This window comes from Mastomys coucha, unplaced genomic scaffold (genome assembly GCF_008632895.1).
Source record: "Mastomys coucha isolate ucsf_1 unplaced genomic scaffold, UCSF_Mcou_1 pScaffold14, whole genome shotgun sequence".
NCBI lineage: Eukaryota > Metazoa > Chordata > Mammalia > Rodentia > Muridae > Mastomys > Mastomys coucha.
Window position 1 is genome coordinate 67,163,609 of NW_022196896.1, and position 15,915 is coordinate 67,179,523.

General features: G+C 46.1%; 1 protein-coding gene across 2 annotated transcripts in view; it reads left to right on the forward strand.

The window, feature by feature from the left end:
• Positions 1–15,915, forward strand: part of Npas2 (neuronal PAS domain protein 2) — a 185,537-nt gene that overhangs the window by 89,370 nt on the left and 80,252 nt on the right. For both annotated transcript variants that reach the window (XM_031367287.1, XM_031367288.1), the window contains exon 3: positions 15,335–15,483. In XM_031367287.1, the coding sequence (XP_031223147.1) occupies positions 15,335–15,483 (149 nt within the window). The remainder of the gene's footprint in view (positions 1–15,334; positions 15,484–15,915) is intronic.

Here is a 15,915-nt window from a genome sequence, read left to right on the forward strand (position 1 = left end):
CGCACCACTACACAGCCTTCTGACATTAAAAAGGTCATAAGGAAGTTCTGTGACCAGCTGTGTCCATATAAGTTCAGATGAGATGGAGCGGTAGTTTGATAACCACAAGCAACCAGACTTACACAGTTGATCAGAGAGCCAGCGGAGTTTGCTGGTACATTGATTTGAAGTTACAAATGGAAACTATAAAAACCCAGATCCAGATGGTTTAATTGATGAATTCTGAATTCTGCCAAATATCGAAGGAAGAAATCCCTCCCTCTGTATGCAGTGCTCTGTAGAAATGAAAAGAGGAGGAAACATGTTCCAGCTTATTTTATGAGGGCTGCATTACCCATTGAGCAAATGAGGAAACAAACTAAGGACAATGTCCCTTGTGAATTCAGACAGAACATTCCTCAACTTAAAAAAAAAAAATGTGGTACACCTTTAATCCCAGCACTTGGGAGGCAGAGGCCAGTGGATCTCTGAGTTCAAGGCCAGCTTGGTCTACAGAGGGAGTTCCAGGACAGCCAAGGCTACACAGAAAGACCCTGTCACAAAAAAGAAGGAAAAGTTGGTGAGCCAGCTAGATGTAGTAGTGCATACCTGTAACCTCAGCACTCAGGAGCTGAGATAGGAGGATTATGTGTGTGAGACCCACCCGGACTACATAAGACCTTGTCCCGCCAAACAACACAAGGCAAACACACAGCACTGGTAATTTTGTGTCTCTGTCTCTGTCTCTGTCTTTTTGTGTCTCTCTTTGTGTGTGTGTGTGTGTGTATGTGTGTGTCCAGGAGTAGTAAAGTTACAATCAAGTACAATTTATCTAAGGAATGCAAGACTGTTTAGTATTAGAAATGACTGAGTACAATCTATCGCTTTAATATATAGAAACCCCATATTATTATGCAACTGATGCAGAAAAGAGTGTAATGATATTGAAAAAAATTTCATGAAATATAAATCAATGCTCAACTCAAAATAGACCATCAATTGAACTAGAAAATGCATGAAACTCTAAGAGAAAATTGTATGACCTTGGGTCTAGCACCAAAAGTATAAGCCAAAGAAAAGGGAAGGTTCAGGGTGGAGGGCATGGGAGGAAGACAGGGGGAGGGGGAGGTATAAAAGGGAGGAGGGGAGAAGAGATGAGGAGAGGAGAGGAGAGGAGGGGAGGGGAGAGGAGAAGGGAGGAGAGGAGAGGAGAGGAGAGGAGAGAAGGGGAGGGGAGAGGAGGGGAGAGCTATGGTTTAGAGAAAACATTGGAAAATCCCATATTTTCTAAAGAACTTGTACCCAGAATGTAACTTAGCAGCAAGGAACAAGAAATGCAGATAAAAGTTGAAGAGGAGAGAGAGCCAGTGAAGTGGCTCCGTGGGTAAGGTTCCTGCCCACAAGCCTCTCTGGAAACTCCCTACAGGTGGCAGGAAAGAGCTCACTCCACAGATTTGTCCTCTGACCCCCATAGGTGTGCTGGGACACACAAGCAAGTGCACGCGTGCACTCACACACACACACACTCACACACCAAATGTGCCATATCATTATACAAGATACTAACTAATGCAAGTGGAAACCCCAATAAAACACCACCGCACATTTCTTAGGAGAGCTGGGATGTAAGCCAACCACACTGCCATGGCTGGAGCGCAGGCGCTCAAAGTGGAGGACCATGTCTGGACTTAGAACCACTGGCCCATGTGAAAGTCGCTAGTGAGAGAGAGGGAGGCACTTTGGAGAAGAAGGTTGATAGTTGCTTATAAAAGTGAATATGCACCTTCCCTGGGAGCCAACCCTCCTGCTCCTGTATTATTTACTGCAGAGAACTGAAAATTTCACTTACGAACTAGAAACAGTGTTTGTGTCCACTCTGTAATCCATAATGACTCATCCCAGAAACCACATGACTATCCTTCAGTGGGTAGATAAACCAGCTGTGTTGTTCGTTCATATAGTAGAAAATCATTCGATGGCAAGAAGGACCGAGACAGGAATACAACTCAGATGACTCTGAAAGGCATTGTGCTGGGCAAGAAGGAGCCAAGTTAGTTTTAAAAAAAAATAGCATACTGGGTTTGGACAAATCACTCAGCGACCATGAGTGCTTGCTGCTCTTCCAGAGGTCCCAAGTTCTGTTCCCTGGCCCCACACTTGGTAGCTCCCAACTGCCTGTAATTCTAGCTCCAAAGGATCTGACACCTTCTTCTGGCTTCTGAAGATACACACATAAATATTTAAACATTAATATTTTAATTTTTGAATGAAATATAATTGCATATTTCTCCCCCTTATCTCCATCCTCCAACCCATCCTATGTTCTCCTCCATTCTCCCTCTCAAACTCAAATTCATGGCCTTCTCTTCTTTAATTATTACACACACACACACACACACACACACACACACACACACATAGTAAATACACAGATAGAAATACAACTTGCTGAGTCCATTCACTGTTTCATGTACCCTATGATTTCAGGGATGGCTGCCTGATACTGGATAGCCAGTCAGGGAGCTCAATCCCAGGAAGACTAATTTTCCATCTCTTGGCAGTTGTTAGGTGCCAGTGGTTCTTCATCTAGTGGTGTGTCACATGGTAGCTTCACATTCTACATTGACGTGTCAGCTGGTATTCTCATTGCTCAGGTCTTGTTTAGGAAGCTGTGTTGGTGAGTTTTCTGACTATAGCTCCCCTGTCATAGGTAGAAAGCACGATCTCACAGTAGACTCTCTGGTCCTCTGACTTTTTTTTTTTTTGAGCAAATATGTAAACCATTTATTGCCATTAAGTTACAGATCTGAATTACATATGGGTATGTATTTGAATGCATATGAATTATCACACCCAGACATACACACACTCAGAGAGAGAGATACAGATACAGAGAGAGAGACAGACAGAGAGTGAGACAGAGGGAGAAAGAGAGAAGAGAAATACCAGTGCTGTGTGTTTGCCTTGTGTTGTTTGGAGATAACAAGCAATACCTGTTGTCACTGGAAATTATGTGTAGACATGTGACCAACTGAGGGTTATAATATAGTCATTAAAGAAAAAGTCAACAATTTTGAGTACTTAAGGGACTGTAGTTATAAAATTTTGTTCCCTTAGATTTTTTTATCACACAAACCCCAATAGATAATACATATATTACTACAGATTGCTATAGATAAAACCATCATTCAAAATTATTAAATTAATTGCATATTTTGAACTACTCTTGGTGGAAACAAAGTTTAGCATTGATAAGGCAGCTGAGGGTTAGTTTAGGGTCTCTCGGCTATTCAATAGTGTCAGCATGGTCAGTAAAGATAGCGTTCCATGTTTTCCCCTCAGCAAGACAATTCATGCTGAGAGGATCTGGGGCTGGAGCACTGTCCCTTTCAAGAGCCGGTCCTTGCACTGCTACAAAGATGTCCACTTACTCATCTTGTAGTTGATAAGTTGTACCCCCGAATGAGCTGAGCCGCTTCATTTGTTACACATCATGCAAACAGAAGCCAGTTTCGAGGTTGTGCCTTGTAGGCAAATCTCATGAATGCTAGAGATATTCTGAGCGAGCCTTACGTGTAGGTTGTGATGTCCGTGAAGCGATTTGGGTTGTGCGCCACGTGGTCAGTTCTCCCTTGCATTTTGATCCATTGAGGTTTTTCTGAATGGTCTCTGTCTGGTGTAAAGGGAAGCTTCTTTGATGAGGGATGGGAGCTACACACCTGTAGGGACAGTTATTTAGAATGTAGATGGCTATTGTGATGGCTTGCATATGCTTGGCCCAGAGAGTGGCACTATTAGGAAGTGAGGCCTTGTTGAAGTGGGTGTGGCCTTGTTGGAGTAGGTGTGGCCTTGTTGAAATGGGTATGTCCCTGTGGGTGTGGACTTTAAGACCCTCATTCTAGCTGACTGGAAGTCAGTATTCTGCTAGCAGCCTTCAGATGAAGATGTAGAACTCTCAGCTTCTGCACCATGCCTACCTGGATGCTGCCATGCGTATCACCTTGATGATAATGGACTGAACCTGTAAGCCAGCCCCAATCAAATGTTGTCCTTATAAGAGTTGCTCTGGTCATGGTGTCTGTTCATAACAATAAAAACCCTAAGAGAGCTAGGTTTCCAGGGCCATCACAATCTCCCTCCTATTTAACGTACAGTGACATGCTGCATGTGAGTATTTACTAAGATTACAGATATCCATCACCTTACAGTGGGGTTACATTCTGTTAACTCTGCTAAGGTGGAAATCCTGAAAGTTGTAATGCCTGCAACATGCCGGACCAACAGAACATCTCAGCTTGGCCACATAGGATGTTGTAAGTCATCAGTTGCTTCCCCTCATGGCTGACAGAACTGTGGTTCACAGCTGTATGATCTTGCCAACTATCACTAGCTAGGAAAAGGTTGAAATCCAAAGCTCAAAGTTTAGCTTCTAGTGAGTGTGTGTGTGTCACCTTCACTCCAGTGTAAGGGGAAAGCCACACCAGGCCATCAGACGTTGGGGACCAGCAGTGTAGTTGTGGGGAACAGAACAGAGCTCGCCAGATTGTAGGTGTAGGGTGGATGAGAGTTTGAGGTCAAACTCTCCCATACTGAGTATGTGCAGAAATAAACCAAAAGGTCTCTTCCTAGATGCTATCTTTAAGATTGCAAGTTTAAAAGAATTTGAACAACATTGTTACATTATTGTGGTGGTGCAAATAAAAAAATGGCCATCATAGGCTTATATATTTGGATGCTTAGTCACCAGGAAGTAGAACTCTTGAATGGGACTAGAAGGATTCAGAAGGGTGGCCATGTTGGAGGAAGTGTGTCACTGGAGGTGGGCTTTGGGGTTTTTATAAAAAACCCTTACCTATGTTTTTTAAGAGGTTCTGTCTTTCAGCCTGTGAATCAGGATGTAGCTCTCAGCTACTGCTCTCAGCTACTCCACACCTGCCCCCAGGGTCCCCATCATGATGATGATGGACTAAACCTCTGAAACTGTAAGCCAGCCCCAGTAAAACACTTTCTTTTATAAGAGTTGCCATGATCATGTTATCTCTTCATGGCAATGGAACGTTGACCAGGACACTTACCTAGGCAGAAGAGACTGGACAGAGAGAGACTCTTTTATCTAGAAACCCCTGAAACCTGAAAGCCCCACGACAGGTATTAGGACTGACACCAGAAAATAGCAGAGACGCTGGTGTGGCCTTTGCAGAGGGCCTCTGCAATCCTCCTCCTCTTCCATCATGTTGAATTTCTCCTGCCTTTTCCTGGTCTTCTTACCAGTTTCTACTCACATACCCAGCACCTTGTCTCAAACTCATGCATATGTTCTGCCAAGATGGCTAGATCTCATTTTATGGCTTGGAGGATTCCCAAAACTAGTTATACACATGGAAATAGCAGTACAAGGGCAGAGTCAGGTTTGGTCTGGCTGGGATGAGGCCAGGCCACTAAACCGTTGCCTAAGCTCTCTAGTCGAGACCCCGAGCAAGCCCAAGTTGGAACCACAGCTTCCTTCTGCCCTTTTGCAGTAATGCCGGGATACTAGTCCTCAGCTCTTTCTCACGCACTGAGCTTTACCTGGAATGTGGACAGGTTCTTCTCTAAAGCCTTGGCCAGTAGTTTGGCGTAGCTCTGGCAGATGGGGCAGATTCTGGAGCTGTGCCTCATATGACTTCAAATATTCTTCAAAGAAACCAAGATGGGGAAACTCAGAGGCAGGGATACCATAAGCAGTCATAAGGAAGCTGGAACATGGCGTTCCTGATGCCTGAAGCAGTGGTATCAGGCTCAGTGGAGATAGTTGGAGGTGTAGGGCAAGTCTGGAGCACCATAGACTCTTCTTCCTTCGCCCTTCCTCTGTCTGTCAGGCCTCTGGCACTCCAGAGGTGGCTTTATCAACCAAACATCATCCATCACTGACTTTCTCCACCTAGTGGTCATGGACATGTCATTAGACTTCACCTTCCATGGTCCCACATTCCCACCACCCCCACGGCTGTGGCAAGTTCTGTATACCACTCCCTGGTCACACCCACCTCCACAGGTACCCTTTATCTTTCTGAGCTCTCTTAAGTCTGCCCAGTCCTCTTCCCCTGAGGCCCTTGGAGTTGAGGAGTAAAGACCATCACTGTCTTTACTCCTCAAGGAGTAAAGAGTGGGCCAGGGTACAGTCTTTACAGAAGGACTTTTAGGTTTGGGAGTGGGGTACCTCAGGTGGCTGTATCAGTCTGAAGGTACTGGCCGCTAGTTGGGGTATCAGTGCACAGGTTTGGGGACACTAGTAGGAGCCTTTGTGGGTTGTTGTGGGAGCTTGGATAGAATGGAGTCTTCTCAGAACATTCTTGGTCACGGCCAGTAGAGGGGTGGCAGGATACAAAGGTCCCCACACAAGAGTTCTTCAGCAGGAGGTCTGATGGTCACTTCAAAAGGGTATGAGCTTGGGAGCAGATGAGCATAGCCTTCAGCACCTCCTGCTGTTGGCAAATTTTCTCCACCAGCTGCTTCTGTTTCCTTCCCTGTCTTTGGGTCCTTTGGAATGTCTCCAAGGGGAGTCCTCTCTTTCTGCTCAGAGGCCTCACACTGGTCCTGCTTGGGATCATGGTTCCTGGAGCAAACCCAGGTACCAGGGCAAACTTTTCCAACAGAACTCAGCCGGAAGGGGAGGGTCATTCACCTCAGACACAATCACAATGAGCAGTGGTCAGGGTTTCCATAACCCTCTGGTATTTGCAATGCAGCTCACCACATGGATGCTGCTTCACTCCACTTAGCAGAGAGGTAGCCAGACTCATCCCAGAGCCTGATGACTCCATCCCATAATGCACCAGGTGCTACCCCATTGCCTAAAGCAGGCCCCCAATTCTCCCTGGCATCAGCAAAAGCCTGTTTATACTGTGATTCTCTGAGGCCAGATGGGGCATATCAAAGACCTCAACAACCCGCCATATAATATGCTGCTCTCCAGCTGTGAGCTCTCTTTCTTGTACATCTTGAAGTGGCTACAGTTGTGGTAAATATGCCTTCTAGGTCCTGATATTTAATGTGGTCCCCCCAAAACAAAATCAGTTCCTCTGGCTCTTTTAGGGGTTAACCACTTGGCCCCCTTGATTCTTCTCTTGATATCACCTCTTTTGCACAGGGCAACAGCTATATCCTGAATCTGCCACAACATCACCATGGAGTTTTGTATGAGATCTCCCACACATACAAACTTCTAATGCCTAGCTGGGTGCCTAGTGGCCTTTTCTTCATCAATCTGTGACAATATATACATTGTTTTCTTCTATTCATATCTGTCTTGATCTTGAGATGACCTAACATGTACTTATACAATGTAGACTAGTCGAGAGGAATCACCCTGGTATTTATATTATATCTGTGGGTGAGTCTGATATCTGAAGATCCATATCAGACTAGGCAATAGGCACAGGAGTGTTAGTCTGGCTTTGTGCCCTCTGTAAAGGTCTTGGCCATCTGGATATCTTTTGGATGGGAGGTTCCATTCTGTGTCATCCATAAGCTTGAGTTTAAAAATAGTCAACAGTGTTCTCTGGAACAGAAATCTCTTCTTCCTGTCAGGCAGCCCTGTCTTACTCCACACCGCTTGTGGCCCTGGAACCCCTAGATTCTCTGTCTGTGGGATCAAAAGCTAATCACTATTTTCAGGAAGCCTCGTGACTTCTTCCTCAATGTATGGAACAGAATGGTTAAAGATGAGCTTTGCCTCGGTGGCTAACGCCTCTGCCAGGTTCCTGTGTCTAAACACTCCAGGTAGACAGTGGGACTGACTTCATCAATACCTTCTTCTTCATGGCTGATCTGAAATGGGAAGGGGCTGGGCATGGTGTTCCCCTTCTTGGTGAAGATGCTAAAGTCCTTCCCAATAGGCATTGAACCTGAATTTAAACCCATTCCTATACTGCCCAAGCTGGGTAGACTTGGGTGTACATTTGCCTGGGTTCCCAAACTGGACCACACTGGCAACAACCAGAGTATACTCACCCTCCAAGAAGTATAAATCCTACTTGGAGTCACGCTGAAAATTTGTCTTCTCGCCTCTTCCTCATTGCATGATGGGGTGATATTATTTCCTGTTCCCAAGTGCTACGGTCTGGGGAGCCCTTGTCTCTCTCATGTCAAAAGCATAAGAGGACCCTTAGCCTTGTTGCCCCAGAATGCCTACCAGTAGAGTCTTTAAGAAAGGGGTCCTTCTGCTTATGTTCCCCAAAGTCTGAAGGCGTGATGGTAACATCGGCTTCCGGTGAGGACTTCATGGTGAGGTGAGTGAGTCCTCATGAAAGAGAGAAAGAGGGGAAGGGGAGGGAGAGCAGAGGGGAGAGGGAGAAAGAGAGAAAGAGAGAGCGAGAGAGAACCATGATGAGAGAGCAAGACATGAAACGAGTAAAGTAAGAAAACAAACTTGCTTCATAACAACCTACTAACCCACTTAGTCTAATCTTTTCCCAGGGTGAAGGGCTAGTAGTCTGTCATTAGTCCCCACCTCCTAAGAGCACCACCACCTCTCCTAAGGGGCTTCCCCATCCCCATACTATCATATCGAGGCTCTTGTTATTAAGTGTTCTCAATCTGGAGCTCAGGATGAGCAGAGCGTTCTCTGCCTGGCTCCTCTGGCTTGTTGCCAAGGCAGGACCCAGCAGTTCTGAAGGGACCTTGAGTCTCTGACTGGGAACAGACCCCTTGCTATTTCTGCCTACATTTCCACGTCCAAGGAGCCACAGCATGACTGGCATCCAGGGCAGGGCAAGGCGATCCTAACTGTTTAAAAGAGAACAGGGAAATGCTAGCTGAACAACACCACCAATCCCATCAACCGCAGCAACAGGAAGGCTACTCCTTGAGGCGCTCGGGCTGGCATCTGCCTCTGTTCTGCGTTTTCTGTGATGTCCTGTCTCTAAGGGGAACAGACTTGTGAGATGCTGTTTTCTGTAGGGTGTGGGCTTCATTCCTGTGGTATGAATGAAAGCTAAGCCGTCAGTGTTAGTCACTCTCAACTCTGGGCTCCCGGAATACTGGGTATGTGGCTTCTTAAAAGATGATGCCATATGATTTGGGGAAGATACAGCAAGGGGAAGAAGTGATGCCTAAGCCAGCCTACATTGCCGCTGACCCAATGTGTGCTGGTGAGAGTTATACATTTTCTTTCAGGGCTTTGGTTTCTTCACCTGGAAAACAAATAAGAATGGTACCCACAGGACCATTGTAAGGATGAGAAATGCAACATGGCCGTGTGCCACTTACTGACAGAAACAGGCTCCGAGAAATGAGCCTCAGCAAGCATCATAGACTATACCATACAACTCAGATGACATGTCCTACTGCACACCCAGGCAATTGTGTGGGGGGCGTGGGGGTGAGTCTGCCTGTCTTTGTGTCTGTGTAAGTGTCTGTGTGTATGTGTGTCTGTGTACATGTCTGTGACTGTGTATGTGTCTGTCTGTCTGTCTGTGTCTGTATGTGTGTGTGTGTGTCTGTGTGTATCTGTGTGTGTGTGTGTATTTGTGTCTGTGTGTGTATATGTGTCTATGTGTCTGTGTCAGTATGTGTGTGTGTCTGTGTATGCACGTATCTATGTGTATGTCTATGTGTCTGAATCTGTGTATGTGTCTGTGTGTCTCTGTGTGTGCATGTGTATCTGTGTATATGTCTGTGTGTATATTTCTGTGTCTGTCTTTCTGTGTGTGTGTCCATATGTGTCTTTGTGTATGTGTGTGTGTCTGTGTCTGTATGTATCTCTGTGTGTCTGTGTGTCTATGTGTCTGTATGTGTGTGTCTGTGTGTACATTTCTCTGTGTGTGTCTATGTGTGTGCATGTATGTCTATGTATATGTCTGTGTATATATTTCTGTGTATGTACATGTGCATGTGTCTATGCGTGTGTGTATGTGCGCGTGTGTGTATGTGCGTGTGTGTGTGTATGTGTGTGTGTGCATGTGTATTCTACTACTCTTGGGACTGTAATAAACAAAATAACATGAGGTTGAATCAAGCATAGGAGAAAATGATGTCATCAAGAGACTCGACAGAGTGTTTGCTGTTGCTACTGACATAACACGGGCACTGTTTTCCATCACCACACTCTCAGGAGTCGGGGTGTAACCCTCCATGATCCTTTAAAATGCAGTGAGTACACAAGCCAGTTACATCACCAGTTATGGTTTTCACCAATATTAGTTCCTACACATGGCTGTATGTGCTGTGCTTGTAGATGACTGAGTGCATAGTAGGTATGTCAACACCAGCGTTGTCATACTCACATGAGTAATGCATTGAACTGTGATGTAAGATCAATAGGCAACCATGATTTTCCTACTCTACTAAGCTCTTTCATGCTCACTGTTGAGTGTGTCTGTTGTTAATGGAAACATTATGCAGCATGCAGCTGTATGTAAGGAACTACATAGCACCTCCTAAATAGTAAGTACCCTACAGATGAGGCCTAGGCAGCCACACTCAAACTCTCCAAGATGTCCGATGATGGACATTTTACAAGCGGCATCCTGGGAACTGCATTCAAAAATCAAAGACTGCGGTTCCTAAGGATATGTGTTAACACAGAAACCTGTGCTGTGCCTTCCTATCTGCTGTCTCTCTCTGTCTGTCTCTGTCTCACACACTCTCTCTTTCTCTCTAGATCCCTCTTCCTCTCCCTCCCCCAGTAAGCTAACACAGTTGTTTATAAAGGCAGAATTGAATAAACGCCCTCCTAAAGAAGACACATGAATGGCATAAAGCATTCAGAAAGATGTTCAGTGTCACCAGTCACCAGGAAAAGGCAAGCACAAGCCACAGTCAAATCATCCAACAGTGGTAGAAGCTTGACACTCCCAAGTGTTGGCAAAGACGGGGGCACGTGAGAATCTCAACTTTTCCTGAGAGAGATGGAAAACAGCTGGAGCCAACTTCATGTGGCAATATTGCGGTGTCTCGGTTAACACATGTCTACTAAATGACTCAGCAGCTCTATGCTTCTGCATTTGCCCAAGAGAGTGAATCTTAAAGTCTTATATGTTTCTGCTACATTGGGGTGTGTGGTTAGGGGACGTGTGTGTGTGTGTGTGTGTGTGTGTGTGTGTGTGTGTGTGTGTGTGTGTGTGTTTGCATGGGTGCACATCTTTGTGGAGGCCTGAGGTTGATATCAGGTGACTTTTCTGATCACTCTTCACCCTATTTTGAGACAGGATCTCTCTGTTGAACCGAAAGCTGGCCAATAGGCTATTCCAGCTAGCCAGATCACTCCAGGGATCCCCCAACTCCATCCCTTGAATCTGAGATTACAGAGAGGGAGTCATGCCGTCCAGGCTTCATGTGGGTGCTGGAGATCCAATCCCAGTCTTCACACTTGTACAGCAAGTTTCTTTACCTACTAAACCATTTATCCATATATCCAGATGTGTATGTGCATGTTTGCTTGTCCGTCCATCTGTCTATCTGTCCATCCATTCATCTGTCTGAGGTTATTTTATTTTGGTGTTTTGAGATAGCTTCTTGCTATGAAACCCAGGCTGGCCTGAAACTCATCCAGTTGAGTGTCCCAATTACAGGTGCACACTGCTATGCCTGGACAGTGTTCTTTGATTATTATTTTATTATTACTATGTGACGATTTGTATATGCTTAGCCTAGGGAGCAGCACTATTAGAAGATGTGACCCTGTTGGAGTAGGTGTAGCCTTGTTGGAATAGGTGTGGCCTTGTTGGAGTAGGTGTGTCATTGTGGGTGTGGGTTTTAAGACCCTCTTCCTAGTTGCCTGGAAAGGAAGTGAGTCTTCCACTAGCAGCCTTCAGATGAAAATGTAGAACTCTCAGCTCTGCCTGCACCATACCTGCCTGGTTCCCACCTTGGTGATAATGGACTGAACCTCTGAACCTATAAGCCAGCCCCAATTAAATGTTGTCCTTATATGAGTTGCCTTGGCCATGGTGTCTGTTCATAGCAGTAAAACCCCAAGACATATTGCACGTATTATTACAGCATATTGTGTGAATATGCACATGCATGAGGCCAGAGGACAATTTGTGGGAGTCAGCAGTTCCACTCCATTATGTGGGTCCTGGGGTTCAAGCTCGGGTCACCAGGCTTGGCAGCAAGCACCTTTACTCACTGAGCCACCTCTATACTCCTGATTCATAATTCACCCAAACCTGAGGTATCCTAACCATGGCATATCTATACAACGAAATACCCATGAGCAGAAGGTAGAACTGTCGATCTGCATGCCGATGTGGTGAAGTCTCAAAGCTATGCTAAATGAAGGTCCAAGACTCTTATAATTGCATTTATGGGAAATTCAAGAAAATGCTAAACTAAGTGGCTGCATTGGAGAGAAAACAAAAACAAGAGGCTTGGGAAAATCCCCTAAGACGAAGCCGTTGTCTCTCATGTGTTGGTGACAGTTGACAATTACAAAACTTCACCAAACCGCATGCTTTAAATGCATGCGTTTCGTGGCATACCAATGATGCCTTTCAAAAATCCCAGAGGCCAAGTGTCCCAGTGTCATCCGACCTGTTGTTCCAGATTCTTAGCATGACCAGTGCTCATTACTGGAAACAAGGTCATCCCAGGCTCTTGGCTTCCTCTCGCCTCAGAGCTGCGGATCCAGCTGACATTGACCGATTTCCAGCGTGCACCACAGTGCATCCCAGGCAGAGGCCAACGGAAACAAGCTTGTGTTCCTGTCGCTAATGATAAGAGCCTCTATCGGATCCTTCGCCAGGCCATGTCCGCCGTCATTACACCCATTGAAGACAGGAGCGGAGCAATAACGAGCTGGGTGTTATCAGCTCGCAAATAATTTATAACAGCAAACTAGGACAAGAGCAGAGCTTTTTTTGGCTGAGGAGGTTGCGTGTCACTCTTTAAAATCTAGGCTAAAAAAATGATTTATAATACAGAGTCAGCCAGTCAGGAAGTGAAAGCATGCCTTTTTTCTATCTCATACATTTGAACACTGGGCCTTTTACCCTGAGCTAGCAATGAAGAGCCTCTGCATCTCACCACGCCTGCCACCCGGTCTGTGACAAGAAGAAAAGTGCGGCCTGGTCAGAAATGAGACCTTTATGGGAATCCCTTAATCCAAAGCCCAAGAGCAGATGAGAAGGAGGGAGACACTAGAAGCACAAAAGGTCCCTTAGAAAAGTCGAGGAGATTGCTCAGTTGAGATAAGCTTCAGAGAATTGCTAAAATATGGTCAGGAGAGCTGGAGAGATGGCTCAGCGGTTAAGAGCACTGACTGCTCCTCTAGAGATCCTGAGTTCAGTTCCCAGAAACCACATGGTGGCTCACAACCATCCGTAATGGGATCCAATGCCCTCTTCTGCTGTGTCTGAAGACAGAGACAGGGTTCTGACATACATAAAACAAATGAATAAGATATGGTCAGGAAATAGCCCAACAGGAGATAGAACCAGGGTAACCGGACTATAAGTGGGTGTTGAAGTGATGTAGATACTTGAAGCAAGTGAGTGACTGCAACTGTGGTGATTTCTATTTGGGGTGTGTTCTTACGTTTCTGGGGGGGCACTTTGGGGGAACATTGGTACTGATAACCTGTACAATTGAATACCTGCCCCAAGAGAGGTGAGCTGCTGCCCACCAGACTTCTGTCCTGACTACACACTGACAAGTAGCCTAGAAACTGTGACTGCCCAGCTGTTGGGGTACCTTAACCAGCAGGCAGACCATGTGTGTGTGGTTTCTGTTCCCATCAGAGAGCTGCCTCTCTGTAAAAAGTTCATTGTGGGTATACCTGGGAAGGATGGGACAGCTTTCCCAGCCATGGATCACTTCAGAGTAGGATGTTGGGAGTTTTCTATTTATTTTTTGTGTGTGGCTATTTTTCATGTGTATCTCTGTGCACTGCTAACATTCCTGGTATCCATAGTAGCCAGGAGAGGGTATCAGATCTCCTGGGACTGGAGTTACAACTGTGAGTTGCTGTGTAGGTGCTGGGAATCAAAATTGGATCCACTGGAAGAAGAGCCAACGCTCTGACGTGCTGAGCCATCTCTCTAGTGCCATACTGGATTGCTGATGAAGGGACCCTAGGATGTCACCAGGGATCAAGGCTCCATAGTTGTGCTGCTTCCTGAGACTCTGGGGTGTGGATCTATCACGCGTTCCCTATTCCTCTTGTTAGGGCAGTGCCAATGCCCAGATTCCCTGTTCTAATCCCTTCAAAGTCTAGGGATCCTCAGAGGTCTCAACCTGAGCAGCCTAGCTCTCACCCCTTTTATAGACGTCCCTGTGAAAGTAGGCTTCATCTTGGCGAGCAATCTAAGGATCACAGAATACATGAGTGAGAGGAATAAAGATTTCCCTTATACTTCCTGTCCCACATACACACAGATCTCCTTGCTGTACATTTCCCATTTAGTGATATACTGTCATAGTTGATGAGACTCCTTGACATGTCATGATCTCTTCCAGTTTATATTATGGTTCCCTCTTGGTGCTGCATATGGCAGAAGTATGTGGCATTCTTCTTATGTTCCGCCATGCTGGACTCAGCCACAGTGATGTCACTGCCCTCAATACTCTCTGTGCTGTGCCCATGCATCCCTTGCTATGAGCCATGGTGAGCCATGGTTGCTTTACCACTTCTGTAGCCTCTCCTTTTCCAGAATGTCATATAGTTGGGGGTCATACAGTACCAGGCTGTAGCATACTGGTTTCATAGACTTCATGATGTACCTCTGAGTTCCTCCCATGATGTGCTGAATAGTGAGCGTTCTATTTCCCATGCTCACAGCTGCTTGACAAATAGGACAGCATCCGTGTCTGTCATATGTCATCCTGGATCAGCACAGCTCACAGGTTGTACTGAGACATCGTCACCTCTCTCACAGAATGATGGTTCTTGGGGCAAGGGCCAGGACATATGCATGAGTGAGTACAGGAACACAGCCAGTGAATACAGCCCCCGTCATACCTCATGGGTGGCATAAGGCTGGATGCTCTGGGCTGGAGGAAATAGGATTGGAGCCTCACCAGGGGCTCTGAAGATAAATCTAGGTAACCAGCATGCAATTTTCTCCCTGGAACTTAAAGCTCTACAAAGTTAGAGGCAGTGTCTGGCAATGGCGCTAAGCTATGTAAGGTTTTGTATGTGAGTCAGACCTTGCTTATTATTAATGCTGTCTGTCTCTGTAGCCAAAAGTCTAGCAAAACATGTTTCTTACCCCATTACTCAGCTCTGAGATGTAGCCAACATTACCTCCACAAGAGACTTTTTTGATCTGGTGCTCTCTGTAGAACACACTCCGAGAGAGAAGACACCTCTGGGGCATAGCAAAGCCTTCCTGTGGTGGAATGTTCTAGTTACCTGTGTCTTGTGTATTTCCAGAGCCTCTCGAAACAAGTCTGAGAAGAAGCGTCGGGACCAGTTCAATGTTCTCATCAAAGAGCTTAGCTCCATGCTCCCAGGCAACACTCGGAAAATGGACAAAACCACTGTACTGGAGAAGGTCATCGGATTCTTGCAGAAACACAACGGTAAAAGGCTGTGCTTCTTGCCATCTCTGTCCCACCCTATCCTCCTACAGGTGATGAGTTTATCAGGCAGGCAATCCCCGTGAGCCTGTCATCAGCAAGGACGCACACCCTCATCCCCCATGGGTTTTCCTCCAAAGGCTCTAGACCTGCCCCAAAAGCCCTATGTCTAGCAGGCTGGGGAGAAGACAATCATACCCCAAAATGCTTTATCAGCCTGAGGGGCGCCTCGAAAGCCCACAGCCTGCACGGGTGGCATTCGCCATGAGTTCGTCATTGTCATAAACCCCTGGAACTCATCCAGGGCCTGCCCCTTTCTGTCTTTCCCCAAATGTGGCATCTGTTCTGACTGCACACTTAGAGCTGCGTGTCCTTGGGGATCTTAGTCAGCTGGAATCATGCAGTTCACTCATGGTCCTTCTCCCCTGTCACTGG